Source organism: Halichoerus grypus, chromosome 1 (genome assembly GCF_964656455.1).
Source record: "Halichoerus grypus chromosome 1, mHalGry1.hap1.1, whole genome shotgun sequence".
NCBI lineage: Eukaryota > Metazoa > Chordata > Mammalia > Carnivora > Phocidae > Halichoerus > Halichoerus grypus.
This window is the reverse complement of record NC_135712.1, coordinates 177,790,253-177,811,639: the sequence shown is the minus strand read 5'-3', so window position 1 is coordinate 177,811,639 and position 21,387 is coordinate 177,790,253. Positions and strand designations below refer to the sequence as shown.

General features: G+C 38.3%; 1 protein-coding gene across 2 annotated transcripts in view; it reads right to left on the bottom strand.

Annotated features, from left to right (window-relative positions):
* Positions 1–21,387, bottom strand: part of SHQ1 (SHQ1, H/ACA ribonucleoprotein assembly factor) — a 96,339-nt gene that overhangs the window by 52,618 nt on the left and 22,334 nt on the right. For both annotated transcript variants that reach the window (XM_036092960.2, XM_036092961.2), the window contains 4 exons: positions 20,603–20,730; positions 11,434–11,588; positions 9,600–9,653; positions 6,981–7,104 (listed from right to left, as the gene is read on the bottom strand). In XM_036092960.2, the coding sequence (XP_035948853.1) occupies positions 6,981–7,104; positions 9,600–9,653; positions 11,434–11,588; positions 20,603–20,730 (461 nt within the window). The remainder of the gene's footprint in view (positions 1–6,980; positions 7,105–9,599; positions 9,654–11,433; positions 11,589–20,602; positions 20,731–21,387) is intronic.

Here is a 21,387-nt window from a genome sequence, read left to right as displayed (position 1 = left end):
TATTTAAGACATCAGCTGATTTTGAGCTATACCCACCAGTAAGCATTACTATGTAAATCAAATTTCCAAAGCACACTAACACAATATTTGAAGTGATTTTTTTGGTAGCAGAATAACCATAAGCTCTTAATCATCTGTGGCAATTAAAAGGCAATTTATTATTTGTAAACCATACAGGAAATGCTGCCCCCTGCAGAGTATTTTAAAAGAACAAAGAATGTTTTATATAAATGTAACCCAGAAATTATCATGAGAGCAACTTTTTAAAATTCTAGTGATCCACAGGATTATTAGAGGAAAAGGAATTCTATGGAGATGACTGGAATTTTACTTTCCTCGCCTTAATGTTTATGCTCATATACAATATCCTTCTATACAGCAGTGTATGTATAAACCTACAAAGGCTCCAATGACGAATAATATAGATAATTAGGAAGAATGTGCCAATTTAAGAGACTGTAAGACACAGATTTTGGCTCTGAGGAAGAGAAGGGAGTAGAAGGAATTTGCTTCGCCACATGGCAGGACAATCCAGGGAGAGAGAGGCCAAGGACCGGCTCAGTCATGACCACACAGCAGAGCCCTGTCCTCCTCTTACTCATTTCAGCTGCAGCGCACATGCTCTGGGGCTCGGAAGCCCTCCTTTCCTGGATTAGTCGGTATGTAAGTGATTAGCAGAAACAGGCACAAATGGCACTTCAATATTTTATTTGAATTCCATGCTATTTAAATTTCCTGAAAGCACTAGGATTGCTCCATTCTTAGAAACATTTTAATTGCAATGGGGAATTGGCGAGGAAATAAAAGCTCAAGAACAATTCAGGAGAGGAAGAGTACAGAGAGTAAGAATTTCCTCCGGATAGGGAGCAGGGAATTAAGCGATAATAATAAAGGAGAGAAACCAATTCTGGTGAACCAGTTAACTCACACAGGAAAGGGAACTAGATATAGAGGCTGTAGGGCAAGTCTCAGGATCAGTCTATCAACTCGAAACTGTCACTGATGAAACCACACTAGTCTAGGAACTTCTTCACACTGTTCACTCATAGTATTTAGAATACTTCCCCCCATCCTTCTGTGCCTAAATACCACTCATCCTTCAAGTCCCAATTCAAATCTCATGCCTTAAATGAAGCTTTCTCTGATTCCTAGTGAAACAGCACCTCTCCTTTTTTGAACTATTTTGTCCACATTTCATGTACTGTACTTATCACCGTCTACTGTGTTTTGTTTTTGACGGACATCTTAGCTCCCCTAGGAGCACATACACTCCCCAAATACAGTACACAAGTCTAATGGATCTTTCCGCAGCGCTCTGTATTTACAGGATACTCTGCACATAATAAATCGCAGTGGGTACTGACAAAATACCGTTGAATGGATAAATACATGAACTCATCAACCAATTAACAAGTACTTTAGAATGACAGGAAACTAGAATAGGAACTGAGAATCAAAAGTCAAATAAGGTAGAGGCTCCCCTCTGTAGAAGGTTACATGTTTTAAATGACAACTTAAAGGCTAGTCCATTACCCTGACTTTATATTTTCATCCAATATATTTCTCCTCTGAACTTATTACAAATGCAGTTTTTAAAAAACCTAAGAGTTGTATAATTCCACGCCCTGCACGAGAATTTAAGCTCCGAGTGTGTGAGTCGCACTTCCCCTGTTCACGAGTATACCTCCAGACCCAGCTCAGCACCTTGACACCGTAACTGCTCAACATTACTGAGTAACTTGCAAAATAATTTCACATAATGTATTTAAGGAGTAAAAATTAGAAGGTCTAACAGTTCTTTAAAATGTCCGTAACAGGGAACTCATAAAAATTAAATACAGATGGGGCACCTGGGTGGCTCAGTCGGTTGAGCATCTGACTCTTGATTTCAGCTCAGGTTAGGATCTCAGAACGTGAGACTGAACCTTGGATTGGACTCTGCGCTGGGCATGGAGCCTGCTTGAGATTCTCTCCCCCACCCCCACCCCCCCCCCGCAACCCTCTCTGGTGCAGGAGATCACACACTCTCTCTCAATAAATAAATAAATAAATAAATAAATAAATAAATAAATAAAGATAAATATCAACACTGGAAAATCCTAGTGATTTCATCTTTTGGTTTTCAAATTGGGGGTAATTTCTACAAGTCAATACAAAGAACTTGCTAAACTGACTTTGGGCTAACCAAAATTCAAATGCTAAAAACCAATTCATCTCCAAGGTTGCAAGAGAACTCAAAATTCACATAATACACCTGCCATACCCCTATTTCTTGGACATTCTTCTTAAAGAAAAAGAGCAGCCCCAAGCCTGTGCTACGGCTCTTCTTGTCTTCCACATTGATTGTGCTATTATATCTATCTATAGAAGAGCCAAGGCAGTCCTTTCTGAAAAATTGATTATTAAGCCCAATAATGACTAATATGTTAGGACTATTAATTATATGAAGCAAAACCAGCTTTTAGTTGGTAACAAGAACTAATCTCGTGAAGGCTATTCCTTGGGTTACAGCCCGCCATGTAACTACTAGTCATCAGACCTCAAACGTTTATACAAAGGTAGGTTTCTGTTGGACTTAAAAACAAAACAGAACCCAGAGCGCCTGGCTGGCTCAGTCGGTAGAGCATGCGACTCTTGATCTCAGGGGTTTGAAATCGAACCCCATGTTGGGTGGAGAGATTGCTTAAAAATAAAATCTTTGAAAAACAAAACAAAACATACACAACCAAAAAAACTAATTTCAAACATATGTTTTCATTAGCCAAAAAAATTTATACAACTGTCTGAACAAGAATTATAATGTTTTCCACAAAATGGTCAATAAACTTAAATTTAAAACACTGAATTATAGTGGTTAAGAGCCCACACTTAAGAAACCAAAAAACTTTTTTATGAAGGAAAATCATGCGCAAAAAGAGACCGCAGGATGGTGAAGTGCCACATACGCATCACCCAACTTCAAGCAGGTACCAACGTGTGGTCAACCTCGTTTCATCTGCACCTGGCCCACTTTCCCCCAAACCTCTGTGGATTATTCCAAAATAAACCCCAGGCTTCACATAATTTCATTTATAACCATTTCAACACTTCAAAAGGCACAGACTTTGAGTCAGATAGACCTGGTGTCAAATCCAGGCTCTACCAACTAATGGCTTTGTGAGCCTGGGCAAGTGACTGAACTTCTCTGAGCCTGTCTTCTACCTGCAAAATGGGGATAGTAATCCTGACTTCGCAGGAGTACAGTACGGACGAAATGAGATAAGCTATCTGAAGAATGGAGCCTAGCGCTGGCCCGCAGGAAACAGTGAATATGATAGATGCAGTTATTATGACTGTACTAGCAAAGTAAGACAGGACTCTTTCTGCCTCATTTCCAAGGAGCCTCACAAAGGACAAAGCAAAGAGCAAGTATATGCATATTTTAAAAAGAGATGCTAACCTCTCTATGCTAAACTTATAGAGACTAACAAAAAAACTGATGATTTATGACCCTCTCAGCCCAACAATGACCTCTAGGAGTTTAAGGAAAAGAGGTCCAGAAGAGCTCTTTGGATAAAACTGTAGTGCTATGGGGTTTCAAGCACCCTCCACAGGGAAGGGGGGGCCGGGACGGGACTATTTTCCTGTCACCCTAAACCAAGAGAAAGGGAGTTTTAAGAGGGGCCCCTAGAGAGTGTAAGTGACCACCCCTAGAAATTGTAGGGGACAGAGACTGGTGTCTGACCCACACCTGATAAAAGCCCCGCATGGAGAAGCAGGAAGGGGCAGCCTGGGGTGGCTGTGTGGAAGGCCTGCCCTGGACGCAAGCAGTACTTCCTGCAATGGCAAAGAGGAGCCCCCTCTCCCCAGGGCTGGCTTCCCAACCTAAGGCAGGCCTGAGATGGGGAAGGGAAGATTTACTTTTTTAATCAAGTTCAAAGGGGACATTTTAAGTACTTAAAAGAAACTCTTGTAACTTAAAGTGATATAAAAATTTACAGAATATCTATATATAAGATAGGTGTGTATGTGATATGATATTTATAGGATATATATTTCATCCAGAAACAATAAAAGAACAGACAAAATGAGTTCAAAGAACTGAGAGAAAAAAACTAAGTTTCCCATGATGTTCAGCACCTTCAATATAATAGTTACATTATATGTTCAAAAGCTGAGCAACAGCAGAGTGAGGAATGCCATCATAAAGATTAATGAAATGCAGATATTAGTACAAATAATAAACTGTATGAAGTGTATATCAAATATTAAACTATGTCACTTCTAAACAGAATAAAATTTCAAGGCATATAAGAAAAGCTGCTCTTTTCATCTCTTTTTTCATTTATAACCACAGCTAAGCGATGCTTCCATCAAGGATTCTACCCACTTCTTCCCAAAAGAATGGAACGGGGGAAGAAGTGAAAGGTGCTCAAGACATAGGACAGAAACAAAAAGTGGAGAGATGATCATGTGGCCCAAGATTACCGATCCAGGGACAGAAACTCCATGCACAAGGTACTGTGTTAAGCACTAGAATAGTACTTAAAGGGGCAAAGCAGGTTTTCTGCCCTTAAAGGAATTTGGATTAGACACGTAGCAACAGCGAGAAATGAATGTACACAGTCTTTAGGGGGTGGGAGAAGAAACACAACGCTGAGACTAGCCCAAGGCCCAGTAAAGAATTCCTGTGAAGGCTACTGTGAAGTCAGGAAAAGCTAATTCATGGTTCTTTTAAAAACTCAAATCTTAAAATAAAATAAAAACTTACATCTTAGTCAACCCACTGTAATGAGATATTCTATAGATTCTGAAGCCTTGCTACACTGGTTTTGAAACCTCATTCCAGTTAAGATCAATATTTCTTAAGGGGGAGAGTTATTCGTTACTTTCAAAAAATGGAAACACTAAACTGACCTTTCTAATAAAAAGTGTGATCGCTGTGATCGCATCTTGAATTATAAGCAGGCACAAATTCATTCTTGGAAAATAGTAAATGCCACAGAAGAGCTACCCCTGCGTCAGTTACAGAGTATCCAAACAAATGAGATTCTTCAATGGCAATAATGACATCCTCGTGCCATCCACATGTACAAACATAGGTTACAACCCTCTTCGCCACAGCTTATGGCATGTATTCTAGACAACCCAGCTCTGTTTCAGCACTAACTAACCATGACCCAAATTAGCCACAGAAGATGCTGTGTACAGTTAACAGAGGCTTCAGATTCATTTTCAGCAGACACACATCCAGTGTGTTACCTAAGGTTTGCTGGGGCTCTCAAGACACAACTGATAAGACTATTTCTTGTCAGATTGATAATGATGAAAAGTTAAGTCTCAATTTCAGTTCTCACCTACAAAAACCGTTTGAGTAATTGATTACCATGTAAGTCAACACAATCAAATTTATTTCTGGTTATGCAATCACAGAACTGATTACTTTTCAAATAAAAATGCAGAGAACCAGATTACTTCCCAGAGTAAAAAGTAGCAACTGTGTGTGTGTGTGTGTGTGTGTGCACGCACACACACACAAACACACAAACACACACACATACACACAGACACGGGGGTTTTGCCAGTTTTCCATCTGGAAACCATGATGTAACAGGATAATCGCAAACTCATTCTCACTGCTTAAATCTGTGAATAATGCGCAGATCATCTAACGTGACTTAAGTAAGAAATTATGACGGCATGTAACTCAAGTTCAACAACCAGTCATTTATAGTAGGTTGATTTTTCAAGGTAATCTTTTGGGATTCAAGAAATATCTTAGAAGGCAAGGAAGAAATAACATGAGAAAAAAACAAAGCAGTTTCTTTCCCACCAAAAAGTTAAGAAAGATCGATTTTTCAAAGGTAGTAGCTCTACAGTCTTATGAACAACAATCCTTCAAAATAAAATACAGCTACCCTAATCCAAGTGGATTGATAAAAAGGTATCTTTCATTTAACTATAATTCATTTTTAGAATTAGAATTATTACTTACCTTAAAAGAATCTACTTCAAACATGATTTTTCCCCCCAGGATAAGAAGGCAACAGGTTACACAGAAGTCAAAGAAAAACATAGGTATACCTCTAGGAGGGACAAAACATTAGAGATGGGATTCTTCCTTTTAAGCCAATGATGTTACCTGGGTGGTAAAGGGAAGAGCTTCCTTACTTTCCCCTTCTTATCCTAAAGTCTGGAAACTAAGCCCCAGAAGTATCTTTATCTAAGGACAAAGGAATGACCAGACTCCCAGAAAAGAATATAAGAAATGACCATAAAGGATGGAAAGCTACTTCTAAATAAATGTGCCAGAACTAGGATGCTATTACCTTCAAAGTCATTACCTTGGAAATTATATACTTAATCCAATGACGCTGTGATAGTCATTCTGGAATTTGGTTCAGAGCTCAGAATGTTCCACACCCTTAAAACTAGTTAATCTTTGTCTTTTCGGGTTAGATTTGGCAATAGTCAAAAGTCCTCAGAGTAGCTGTGCTTTTCTTTGGAAAGTCTTTCCTGACCTCCCAAGTCCAGGTTCTGTGTCCCCTACCCAGGGATCACTTCGTCCCCTGGCAGAGCACCTTTCACTCTACAATGGAATTGCTTACTTGTCAACAGTCCCCCGGGAAAACAGTAAACTGCACAGAAACAGGGAATATATCTTATTATTTATTATTACACCCACAATCCTAGCATAGTGCCCAGAAAACTGCAGGCCTCCAATACTGAATGATGCGATCCACTATCATACAAAATGGTTTGGAATACAGTGTCTATCTTCTCTACTGATCCTTCCAGCATCTCTCTGGAAAGAGTACCATACCTCACTGTGTGACTATCTACCTACAGAGAAGAACTATTACTTTATATACCTGGGGGGAGAAGTGATTGCATTTGATGATTTTCATTACTCATTTATGCACAGAAAAGCAAAAATCACGACATCCTCACAGACTAGTAACTTTTCCACTCTCAAATGTGCAAGCACAAGAATATCTTACCTAGTTGCAATATCTTTATAGTGTCTCTGTAGGCTTTCATCACCAACTTGAAGTGGCGATAAAGTGGGTAGCACAAAACTCGTCTTCCAAAAGACACCAGGATTTCATGAACATTAGTCCAAGTCTGTGAAGTAGAGTTTAAATAAGTAATCATTTCCATATTACATAAACAAAAGGACACAACAAAATATGAAACTACTCTCAATTAAAAACTCTAAGCTTGGATCACCATGAAGCCACGCAAGAAATACAAAACCATGAAATGAGATTCTTTTTATATACCTTACAATAAAATACTTAATTGACGTCTTTGTCATTTCTCATACTTTATCAAGATATCACAAATGCTCCTTAAAAATCACATATGCAGCAGGAAAGTTTTAAAAAGTCTTTTAAGAATTACAAATATGAATCTAAAACACATGGCACTAACAAAATGCAGATGCACATAAAAGACATTGTTAAATGATATATGTTTCATGTTTTTGTCCTTTAGGACCATTCAAGATACTGTAGATGAAAGATGTGGAACTTGTCAGTGAAGTGTGTTCACAGTCTCCCTCTTCTTCTTCTTTTTTTAGTCCTTTGGGCGTGAGTAATACATGGTAAATACATGGTATTTACTTCAGTAATTTGCTTTCACTTACCAAAGAGAAAAGTGATTTCTTGAAAAAAAAGTGTTTTATCTTGAAAAGTATCAAACAGAAACCATCAGCAATTCAAAACTTACACCGCTAGACAAAGGCAGTTTTGTGCAAAATTGTTTTTTAATTGGATTTTGGTTAAAACTGTATTAAAAATGTAACCCATATATAAAACTTAAAATATAACAAGTAAAACTAAGGGAGCAGAATAATTTCCATGTGTATTAATCCTTAATGAATGAGAGATCTGATTAAGAATATCGAGTATCTGACAAAGAACAGCTTCTATCTAAAAATAGAATTATAAACTTTCTAAAAACTCTACCAAAAACTAAATACTTTAAAAAGTTTCACATAGCTCTTAACATCTCTGGCGATTCTAAAGTTATCTCAAAAACAATGAAAATTTCAAATTAAAATCATAAATAGGTGAACTTATTCACGTAGATTTTAATAACTTGAACTATGAAATTATTTAGTCACCAACTACTTTGTTTTCAACCTAAGTAACCAACGCAATCATTACAAAAACCAGTTTCTCCATTATATGCTGATCATGGCAATAAGGAGAACCCAAGTGAAGTCTAGAGAACAGTGATCCTCCATCTTTAATATGCATATGAATCCCTGGAGACCTTGCTACAGTTTCTGCTTCAGTGGGTCTGGACTGAGATTCTGTCCTTCTAACAAGCTCCCAGCCCAGGATGCTGGTCAAGCCGCTGGTTCATGGAACATTCTTTGGAGTAGCAAAATTCTCTGACAAAGCTGAATGTCTCAATTCCTTTTCACATCTATTGTTTGAACAAAGTGATGCCATGAAACAACTCTGATTTAAAACTTAACCATTTACTGTATTTAGGATTTAAACTGGGAAAAAAACCCAAAAACCTAGTTGACTAAATTAATGATACAATTACCAGCTATTTAAATTGACACTTTTTTTTAATGCTAGCTTTTCTTTCTTTCTTTCTCTCTCTCTCTTTTTTTTTAAAGATTTTATTTATTTATTTGACAGAGAGACACAGCGAGAGAGGGAACACAAGCAGGGGGAGTGGGAGAAGCAGGCTTCCCGATGAGCAGGGAGCCCGATGTGGGGCTCGATCCCAGGACCCTGGGATCATGACCTGAGCCGAAGACAGACGCTTAACAACTGAGCCACCCAGGCGCCCCCCCGCCTTTTTTTTTAAGGTAATCTCTACATCCACCGTGGAGCTTGAAGGGATGACCACAAGATCAGGAGTCATATGCTCCACCAAATGAGCCAGCCAGGTGCCCCTAAAATGACACATTCTTCAAGTTTCTAATTACTGTTGTGATGTTCAACAATTTGTTCAGAGCTAGTATATTTTAAAATAGCATCCTTTGATAAGACTTACACAACTATTTTCTATGAAACAGATATAAAAACAATGATTACTATACTAGAAGGGTTATCAGCTCTGACCATACTAATTGTAGGACCTAAAATAAGTTATTTAAACTATATAATCTGAGTTTCCTCATCTGTAAAATAGCAATAATACTTCTCTCACAGACTTACTGGAAGGAACAGGGGAGGTAATATATATAAAAGGCTTAACACGGTCCTTGATGGTCAGGAAATGGCAGCTAGCAGAATTATCACCTAGGTTTGCTGCCCAACTTTGAGCTCTGAGCCCCAATATATGCCAACTTACAAACAGGCTCTAACTCCACCCTACCTGCTCCCCCAACAGACCATGTGTGGTTCTTCCTCCAAAGTGTGTTCTCCTTCTCCCAAATTCCACAACACCCTACCTAGCTTCATTCGTATACTATGATTAGCAGAAGAGTTACAAATGCAATCAAAATTTTATTAAAAAGATGGAAAAAACACTTGTATAACAAAGTTTCCACTTTTAAAAAGTCAAGTAATTACTTGAATTAACCAAAATGAATGGCAACAGAAACATCACTTTTTAAACAAAATCTAAAAAATTGGAACTGAAAATCATACCTCAAACCAGCACAGTGTGGGACTCAGTTTTCTAATATTCCATGCAGATTCGACCTTTATTTGTTTTGGAGAAAAGAGTATTGTCATTTTAGAGGTAAAGTCATTCCAAAATAAAGCAAATATACCCATTTATTCAACTCGTATCTCAGTAGCATTGACATATAGAACTAAGAAGCATCATGACTGAGGAAAAATAACTGCTTTGCAGAAGCTATCAAAGGCAAGTTTCTGCCTACTTTCCTTGGGATTTCACAAAGTAAAGCTCTTCCACTGATTAAGAGTAGCAGAACATAAGAGCAAATAAGCAGGGGCTTTGAAACTAAAAATTAAAGCAAAGCGATGCTTCCTCAATTTCTGTCCCTTCTCAACTAAGTTACTTCCCAAACATTCTGTGAATAATCTGCCAAAGGATTCAAAGATAATGCTGAAGTGCTGACTGGGGCACTTAAAAAGCTGCTCAAGAATTTGGCCTTTCAGAAAATGCTTGTGAGAGAATAAGTACATTCTAGAGGTCTTGAAGTTGCAAGACTTCATGATGTCAAATATGCGAAGAATCAAAAATGGTAAATTTTATCGAGCATAACTAAACACCCTCACTCATCTCCTTAAGCAATTCTTTGTCAAAGAAAATATTTTCTCCAATTATGATATCCTTAAAAGATGAGTGGAAACAAAAACCATCTCCAGCTATATTATACCCCTGATACACTCGTTAATATTCATTTTAGAGTCAAATGCAAATCTCAAGAGTCACCTTTGAAATTTTCAGAATCATAAAACAGAAAATTTGGCACATACCAAATAATAATCCTAATACTATGCTAATGCTACGATGTTGAGAAAAGCAGATTAAATAATATACATCATGACCCAATTTAAATACACATACACACAAGTACACAATGAAAGACTGGAAGAGATGTATCTCCTCATAACACTAGCTATTTCTGATTGGCTGAGATTACAGGAAGTTTTAATTATTTTCTTCATATGTGTATTTTTCCATTTATACTGATATGAATTATCTGTGCAATTTGTAAAAAAGGAAAGCATATGCTCAGCTGGAAAATAACCCTTGAGCAAGTACAATTATAAACAGCTGCAGGGGCACATTAACTGGGAAGACTTTTTTTGGCTTTGCAGCCTTTTTTAAATATACGATCACTGATATAGGTAAGAAAGCAGCTTAGCTCTTCATTTACAAAATCAAATGTGGGCTAAGAAGAGATACAACAAATTTTATATTATTAAAAAAAGATCATTTAAGAAATAATGTACTTTATAAAAGGCTTTACTTTTATAGGATTTCTTTCAATAGCAAAAAAAGATATGACTTAAGTTTTTAAAAATGTGATTTACATATAATTTTTTCAGAAGCATACCTACTGTATAAATTAAGGGACACCTACGGATAAATGCTCAGATTCCCTTTCTCTGTAAAAAGCTTGCATCTGCTAATGGACAGCTTGGACAGAGGATATAAATGGGAATGGTAAAGTTTACCTCTTGTCAATGTCAAGTGGAAACAGCTCTCTTCTTTGGCCAACTCATCTCCTAAAGAGATGAGAGCTCAGGATAACCTTTCTCTACCCTCAGCTTTATTGCCTCGCTCCGCTACTTGGTAGACACTGACGCCCAGAGAGAAGAGAAAAGATCAAGTAAGCATTATGCGTTCACGTTGGGACTCCCCACCGACACACATGTGCAGCTCTGCCAGGAGCACCCCCTGAATAACTAATCACAACAGCTCTTCCTCTCGACAGGAGGAGTGATGCCTTACAGTTTATTTAGTCCGGTCACTTATGCCAACATGCAGAGACATACAGGCACTTACATTCTTCTCTCCTTCAGTGACACGAGTTTCATAGCAATACGCCAGAAGGATATCAATCAAACTGTAGTACACTTGGCGATGAGCTCTCTTGTCCAGTAGGTAAGATTTATTGACAAATTTTCGTAGCTGGTATTTCTCTTCTTCAGAAAAAGACACTACGGAAAAAAATGCATTTAAAAATTAAACGTTCCATTCAGTTTTGTAAAACCCCCAGTGTGGAGGATTTGTCAAAATTAGAACTTCGATTATAGAAACTGAAATAGGAGTTATTTAATTCTGAATATAGAAAGAACTTTTAAACTAGACTTCACAGTTTTACTAAGGGCTGTGCATCTGCTCAAACCCTAGTAGAGCTAAATAAAGGAGAAATGTCTAAACAATATCTCTTATTTCCAAGATGCCCCTTTTTTGCTACACTGTCCTGTATTCAAGGCATCTAAATGCTGGAGCTACTAACTTTAAAATAAAGATAAGACAGTTCAAGAACAGAAAACATAATAGCTAAGTAAAGCACTCTGTAGATATTCATTATCCACTTTGAAAGTTCTACACAAAGAAATAAGAATATTCCCATATAATAGTCAACGTAAGGGCAAAGTATACTGATATTCTTTATACACAGAAACAAAGTGTTACATCACACATATTTAACTTGAGGGAAGAGGATGGTTCCTTGCAACAGTGTGTCTTTTCTTCTTTGGCTTGTCACCGTTTCTCCATCTTCATTGACAGCCTTCCCCACATTAAAAATCTAGTATATATCATTTCATATTTCTATTATCATATAACGTTATACAGACACACAAACATATACAAGGGAATTTAGACCTCACCCCCCCCAACCCCTGCCAAGGAATTAGATCATTTTTCTCCATCTAGCCTACCTTACTCGGGATCTCTGGCAAATCTCTCCAAGTCAATTGGTACTTAGCTAATTTTTGTAAAGGAGTAGAATATTCCATGGTGTAGTATGCTCTATCCAACCACTCCCCCTACTGATGGGCATCCACTATGCTTCCAGTTTTCTGCACTGTTAATAATGCTGCATAAATGTCCTTACCCCATGTCCTTGGATACTGAAGCTTTATTTCTATAAAATAGATTCCCAAGAGTAGATTCACTGGGTTAAAAAGTGCATCTGTTTTAAAAAAATACTTCATTTAGAGGGTACAACTCTCCTTCTTTTTAACGGTCATGGACACAAGTTCTCTTTCCTACACACATCCCTCACACCCAGCTATAAATTTAAGAGCTTCTCCTACTCGTTTCCAGTTTAACAGATAGGAAGTGACTGTGGTAGAAAGAATTCTAAGATGAGACCCACTGAATCACATCATTTGAATGTGGGCAGAACCTGTGACTTGCTTCTATCCAAAAGAATATGGTAATGGTGATACGACAGTCACTACCATGATTATGTCCCAGTAAGATTAGACTGGAGCCAGAGACTCATCGCTGGTTTTAAAGAAATATGATGCCATGTTGTAAGAGGGCTGTGTGGCAGCAAGCTGTGGGGGGCTCTGAGATCAGACAGTGGCCCCCAGCTGACAGTCAGCAAGGACATGGGGACCTCAGTTCAACAGCCGCAGGAATCGAATTCTGCCAGCTATCACGTGAGCCTGGAAAAAGACCGTGAGCTCCAGAAAGGAACTTAGCTACCAAAACATACTAAAAAAGAAAAGAGAAGAATAGCCAAATTTATCTACAGCCAGATAAGATCCTGATCAAAGACCCAGCTAAGCAAGCCCGAGTCCTGAGCCAAGGAAACTGAGTCAAATTAGAACAGTTTCTAATTTGTGGTAATTTGTTATACAGCAAGAGAAATCTAATACAATGATAGATCACTGTTACTGCAGCTAGTATTTTTCTAAATGCTAAACTTCGAGCATTACTTTATAGGTTTGTTGGCAACCTGTGAATGAACCATTTAAATGTGTTTTGCCCATTTTTTTCTATTGGATGGCTTGTCTTGTCAAATTTTTAAGAACTCACAGTTATAGAAAGACACCTTGTCATATCTCCAAATCTACAACATCCTCATTGACTTTGTCTGTGGGATCTTTTGCCAATGAATTATTTTTTGTGTAGCCAAATATGTGCATCTTTTTTAAAAAAACAGATTATGAATTTACAGCCTTTGATAAGATTTCCCCAACCCCTAAATTGTACACGAAGCCTCTCAGCTTTTCTTTGTGTGTGTGTGTGTTTTTTTTTTATTTACTTGAGAGAGAGACAAAGAGAAAGAGTGGGCACATGCACAAGAGCAGGGAGAGTGGCAAAGGGAGAGAGAAAAGCAGACTCTCCACTAAGCAAGGAGTCTGATGTGGGCTCGATTCCAGGACCGAGATCATGACCTGAGCTGAAGACAGACACTTAACCGACTGAGCCACCCAGGTGCCCCTCTCATTTAAGATTTACGGTTTCCTTTTTAAAATGTAAGTCTTTAATCCATCTGAAAGTTACTTTTTCATGTTTTAAGATTTTGGCTAATTCCAGATGAATAGTTAATGGTGCCACCACAGTCTGGTCAGTAATCCATCTTTTCTCACTGTACTGAACCACCAACTTTATGAAATAGATGTGCTGCTTTTCTTGCTAAAAATTACTTCCAAGCATTTTCAGCTTTTGTGACTTGTAAATACAACATTTTCCCCCATTTCCAGTAAGTTACCGAGAGGAGAGAGAAAATCTATTTCTTTTCACATACCATCTTGACCAATGTTTGGCCACCCAGACCAAAAAATTAAAGTACTGAATAAACGCTAATGATAAAAAAAAAAAAGTTATGTCTACACTGGTAAGGTAAGCAAGTGTAAGACTGAAGTTCCTTCTAAGTTTCCTTTGATGTCTACAATACAGGTAAGCCAACAAGTATCTATTTTCTCACATTAAAACGAGCATTACCATACATACGAAGTAAAATACATCTTGTCTTAAAGCAAGATTTACAGAAAGAGTTAACAGATAACTACATACATGTACTCAGTTCCTAGCTAGTGTAAGTAAAACATGGCCTACTACTTGTCTTCAAGTGACTTCTACAGAAACTCAACCATCTAGTATTTTTAAGTTACTTCCAAATAAAAATTTTATCCATCTCTTATTTTGAAAAGTAATCCTTAATTTCCCTTCCATGCCCTATCAGACAATCACCTTCAAATTCACTTAAAAAGTTTTTAAGCCTGATAAAGAGGAGCATCCAGCTTCCAGTTCCAGGGCTTCCTATCAACCTAATCCCAAAATAACTTTAAAAGGCTCTTTCTCCAGGGTTTAGAATTGCCCATTATATTCAGGTAAGGACAGGCTAAACTGCTAACCAAAAAGAACCCAAAATACAGTGACTTATATAAGATAGATATTTCTCTCCCACGCTATTCTGAGTGAATGATCCAGGACTGGTGAAGCATCAGCATCCCATCATATGACTTCCATCTATGCATCTAAGAAAGCTGCTCCAGGTTTTTACCATTTTCTAAGCAATGGGAAAGCAGAGTAAGATGGCAATCACCTTCTTTCTAAAGACCTGATCCAGCGCACATAGCACTTCCACTCATTTCCCATCACCCAGGACTTAGTCACATGACTACACCCAGTGGCAAAGAAGGAAAAGAAAAGGTAGTCTCTACGGCAGTCACTACCTGAGCACTCCTATGCCCAGCTCCAACTCAAGAAGCCTCTCAGGGGAGGAGGACCAACCAAAAACACCTGGCTGGCTGTGATGCTAACTTTTAGGAGTCCAAAAATTATTAAATCGCCTTTTTTTTTTTTTTTTTAATTTTAAGTAGGCTCCACGCCCAACGTGGGGCTCAAACTCATGACCCCGGGATCAAGAATCACACACTCTACCAATGGAGCCAACCAGGCGCCCCTAAATTGCCTTTTTAATATTCCCAGATCACCCTCTCGATAGCTAGCTACCCCATCCCTTTCTATCTCTGCTCAGCAAAAACTGCCCTTCTGCTCCTCACAACTGGGTAAAAGCCAGAAGAGACAGAATATGATTACTGACACATGCTGGCCCCTTCTCACAGAGTTCCCTAACCCACTTCAGTCCTCTCTTAGGAGCCTTCCCCTTAACACGGCTTCTTTTTGTTTAAAGGCTTCCTTCCAGCAGTTTTACAGTCTATCCTCTGGGGGAAAGAATCTTAAATACAGTTATTGGAAATTACAAGAAGCAATACTCCTTTAACTCATTAAAATTTACTTAATGCAAAAATACAGGTCTTGAAATATATATATGTAATCATTTTTTCAATGATATTAGAAATCTTATGATTAAAAAGTTGAAGATAAAGGAAATAAATCTGCACAAGTGTTGCTTACATAAATGACAAATAACTATGAGAATGCATTTACGTAATTTGCTGGCCATAAAGAAATGTGTATGTACTTTTTTTTTTTTTTTGAGAGGGAGAATGCGGGGAGGGGGAGAGGGAGAGAGAGAATCTCAGGCAGGCTCCATGCCCAGCACAGAGGCCGATGCCGGGCTCCATCTCAGGACTCTGAGATCATGACCTGAGCCGAAATCAGGAGTTAGGACACAATCGACTGAGCCACCCAGACGCCCCAGAAATGTGGATACTTTCAAACTTAATGCAGGCAGGTGTCCGGTAAAGCCTTTTTTAAAGACTGACATTTGGAAACAAAATTAATTAAGACAGATAAAATAGGTATTGAATGTCTCATTAAAGGGCTCATATGAAGATCCTTTAATTTAAATAGAAGCTCTCCGTTCAATTAAAGCAATCTGATGTAAGGAAAATTTAAGAAGGCACATACTCACTGCCGAAGAAAGAACACCTAACAAAGTATTTTAAGTCCCCTAGTATTTCATAAGGTTTGAGACAATATTCCCCAAGGTGTCGTTTTTGAGATGTTCATTACTTTAGCTAATAAGAAAGTGCCAGGTGTTCATGATGATATTATCACACCTGAGAAAAGCCTTTATCCTAGTTGACTAATAAGGACTTCTGCTTCCAGATAATTCTAAATCAGAAGGTAAGCATGCCCAGAACCACTTAATAACACATTAACTCATCTAAATGTTCACTCCTTCATTCTTAAGTAATCACATCTGTATATATGCTGAATAATTTGTAAAGGCTGACCTGGGAACTACAGGTTCTCATGTTCCATCACCCAGAAGTAAGGGCTTTCCCATATTACAGGTCACCGTCGGGGACTGTATCTGTAAGAAAAGCCTACTGGAATGTCCTCTTCTGAATTCTTGGAGCTAGGTGCCCCTAGCCTTTCCTTAAAATATACCACCTTTCTCTTATTGTTTTCAAGTCCCATTTTGGCCTGAAAAGTTCATTGATAAATACACAGATATAAATTCTGAAATTCAAGCAAAGAAACCAGAGATGATAAATAACAATATCAACAAAATAGGAAATCACTACAGAAACCAAAAGTCTGAGCTCCCCAAGGCCTTTTTTTATTGGAGCTGTAAATCGTATCAGCCAAAGGGGAACTTGGGGAGGTTTGCACACAATCAGGTCTAACCAAGCAGCAGCAATGGGAAGAAGTACAGATGCAGTGCCAACAATAGTTGGATGATTGCCACCATGAGTAACATTTGTCAAGCATTTGTATGACTTCGCTACACTACAAAGCAGCTCTGCTATATAGTTCACAACATTTCGGTTAATTATACTTCTATAAATAATCTACAGTCAAACAAAGGCAGCTGAAAGCTCAATTCATTTGGGGAAGAAACTGGTGCCCAAGCATGATGCAAATGGCCCAGGACCACCTCCCAACATTAAAAACCCCAATCAATATGTCTGACGACTGCAAAGGGGCTCCCATCAAAATGGGAAGTGACCTTCTTACTTCACTTAGAACATTTTCTAGTTTTGTTACTTTTAAATTGTTCCTTCTCTCTTAATCCCCCTCCCAAATATCTCTGTCTTCCATGGGTCAACAATTAAACAATCTCTGATCTGGCTCCTCTCAGAGGAATGCTAATCTGTCGATTGTATTGTATACTTTCTGGAAACCGATCAAGGGAACCAGAAGAAAATGTGTTGCATTCAAACCTTTCGCCTAAATGGGTAGCCCTGCAGGGCTACAACTTTCAAAGCTGACACTGACAGCTCTACAAACACTGACGGCCTCACTGGTGCCAAACAGGATGTCCCTGCTAGGAAGTTCACGGACTAAAAATGTTATGTGGTGTCACAGCAAGCAACCATGTGCCAAGATTCTTGGGCTGAGATTAACCGCTGAAAGACAACATGGGAAATGTGGTAAGTCCGTCCTCATGAAACCAGAGCTCACGGGGAGCACAGCGTTTTAACACTTCCATTTACAAGCCTTCGGGGGAGGAAGACTGGGATCATTACTGAAGATGTTAATAAAAGTCTCCATGTTATAACTCAGGGCTACAATGAAAATGACAGGAATCACAACCGAGGCAGAGACAGGGAGCGAAGTTCACCATCGAAGCCTTATCTGGAATTCGAAACAATCCAGCTTACTATTTTATGACGAGGATGAATCAAAGGGAAGCCCTCACCTGCCCTGTTCTATCTGCCTGGCAACGGCTGATGAGGGAGCACAAAAGAGAAACACCCCAATGGCGTGACACAGAAAGGAAGGAGACCTGGGAGGCACAGAACAAAGAGGAAGTGGAGGGGAAAATCCAGCAGTAGCATGCTCCCTGAGTAGGCTGAGGACTTCAAGGTTTATTTCTTCGCTGATTCCCTTTCTCCCATATTGTAATCTGGTTTGACACACTTCAACTTATTTTCCCAATTCTAGGTGTCTCAAATACTTGAATGGGGTGGGGCAGGGGGAAGGAAGAAAAATCTCATTAACAAAAAACCTTCCCCTCAAAGTTTTATAAATGTACAACAATCTTAATTTCACAGAGAAGCCATTCAATTCCTGGATCTCCTGCCAATGATTTTACTCTACAATAATAATCTTTAACATTTCCAATCTAGGGATTTTAAGTATATCATCTCATTCAGTCATCAAGACAACTCTATGAGGTAGGCAGCAACCCAGCAAAGATGCAAGATCACACAACTAGCCTGTGGCGGAGCAAGGCATTAACGCCTGAGCCCCATCTTTAGCTTCTATCCCATCCTTAACCCTATACTTGGCACATGTGGAAAAGGTACTCTCTGTACAACAACACAGAGCTCAAGTTCTTCTACTTTACATCACATGTCCTTGGTATTTTAAAAGGTGATTTTTAAAATGAATCACCATACTAGCTTAGTAGACTATGACTGTTCCTTAAGCACCAGTTGGGGTACATGCCTTGGGTTGGATGTAGATGAAGGGATAGAAGGGGCAGTGGTTAAAGCAATGACCTGGCTTAATCTTCTGTTAAAATTATACACAGAGAACTAACCTAACTCAAAGGCTGGCTCTCACAGGAAACAGGACCTAGAACAAGCTACAATTGATCAAAGAAGAGCGAGTTAGAATTTAAATCAAAGGGAATGCCTTTTCTTGATTTTTAGGGCAACTAGCTCACCCTTGTGGACAGAAAACTGCACAACCACCAATTTCCACCCACACCACCTCATTAAAATACTGCACTGAAATTGGGGAAACTGATTCAGACCACTAGATAACCTTGATGATTTCAGAGTGAGCAAGCTTTCCAAACAGATCTACATTGCATAGATAATTACCTATCTAAATTGTGTTAGCAATCCTCTACCTGAAAATTTGTCAATATAATGTGGGAAGTCCCTGAAAGAGTCTTAAACTCAAATCAAATATAAAACCAAGGATTTGTTGAAAACAATGTAACAAGAGTCATTATTTATAAATGAGTTTCTCTTCTGCAGTAGAGTCAATTATAAAAGATTAAAGTAGCAATTTTTCAATCTGGTAGAAATCACCTAAACTCTTAACAAAACTGAACTACAGAAGTATTGACAGCAGTATTTATTTATTCCATAAATATTTACTGAGTACTTATAACAGGCACTATGCTAGACAATGGAAACACAGCAAATGACAGACTACTGCATTACTACACAAAGAATCAAAATACTGTTCTGCAACAGACCTGTAGCTACTTTAGACTGAGTGGCCAAAGAAGGCCATTGCAGAAGTCTGTAAACAATCCAAAGATCCATCGGTAGTAAAGAGCCCAAATGTGCACTTGTATATACAACAGTATACTAGGTAGGCACTGAAGCTCAGGTAGAGCCCTAAGTACCAATATGGAAGATGTACAACATAGACTACAAACTGGAGAAAGCAAGGAAGAATAGAGTGCGTAGGAGTCTGTGCGTATAAATTTCTTACAGCAAATATTCAGATGTGGGTAAATGCACTGCAAACACCCCAAAATTGTTAACAGTGATTACTTTCAGGAAGAGGAATTTGGAGTGAGGAGATTCTATATTCCACTTCATGTATGTATATGTATGTGTACTCCTTTCATTTAAACATTGAAATTTCATTTTTAATACAGAAAGAAAAGCCAAATCAGTAATGACAGAACACATGGGCCTTCTATTCTTGATCTATCCAAAACTTAAAATTCTAACATACAGAATTAATATTCTGAAAAAATTGGGAAGGACATATCAAATTCATTCAACAAAGGGAATGAAAACTAGATCTTTTCCACCATTATTAATACTCAGATGTCCTTACCAGAGAGGAATGTTCAGATCTTTTTTAAGATTTATTTATTTATTTGAGAGTGTGTGTGTGCACACATGCCCAAGCATGCAAGTGGGAGGAGGGGCAGAGGGGAGAATCCCCAAGCAGACTCCCTGCTGAACACGGGGCCAGAAGAGGAAGCTCTATCCTACGACCCATGAGATCATGACCTGAGCCTACGCGAAGAGTCAGATGCTCAACCAACTGAGCCACCCAGGTGCCCCTAAATGTTCAGATCTTTCAAGCAGATTACTTAACTACTACAAATGTCCTGTGTGTTCATGTCCCTGTATTTACTTAAAAAATAAAAATTTTAAAAAGGACCTCAATGACTCAAAAGTAAAGCATACTTCAAAAGACTGTTCCAAGACAAGTCTAATCACTGAGTGGCATTTTCCAGTCGGGGATAAAGACTACATTTCCAAAATTAACAAACCAAAATAGTATCTTCCCTCTATGAGGCAGTTAGAATCGTATGCTTATAACAGGGAAGATGGTCAACAAATGAACCTAATTTTGAGTTTCTTACCTAATGCAGCATGATTTTCTTGCTCCTGACTCTTTCCCAAAGAGGCCATCATTTCTGAATATACATCAATCCACCAAGGATTATACTTCAAAACCTGTTCAACAGCCTCATCTTCAAAAAAGTCAGCTCTGGAAAGAAAACAGTGAATGAGCATGTTACATAGAACTGGGCTGGTTTTGGTTTTTTTAAATTTTATCTTAACTCATCACATTTGTACTAGAAATACAGATTATTAACTCAAAGTACAGATCAAGGAAACGAGCACTGTATTTACTTTTTTGTGGTTACTAATCACCATAAAGTGAAAACTACACATCTGACTAAAGGGATAGTTTCTGCTCTCTTCAGAAACAAGGTACAGAAAAGACCAGTCCTCCCCTGAAAGCCCATCCCATGTATGGCAGTGGCATGGGGTAAAGCAAATCTGAACACACAATGGACTGAAGCATGGAACCTGGGCTAGGTTTATAAGTACCACCTATTTTGGTAAGGTTACAATAAAGGAAAGAAACTTTTAACTCCACCAAGCAAAGAAAAGTAAACATATCAACAGAAAACACAGGATACTACATACCCACAAAAAGGCTACACATAAACACACATACACATTTTTTAGCATGTGCCTTCATACTTTCTACCAAGATGCAATTTCTTTCATAGCTCTGTTAACTTTAATAGTTCCTTTGTTTAAAACTATTGAAAAAGAAAAAAGCAACCTTTGTAAAGAACAGAAAATTAATTTTCCTGCACTTTATTTTCTCAGGTTTTTTTAAAAACATTTTATT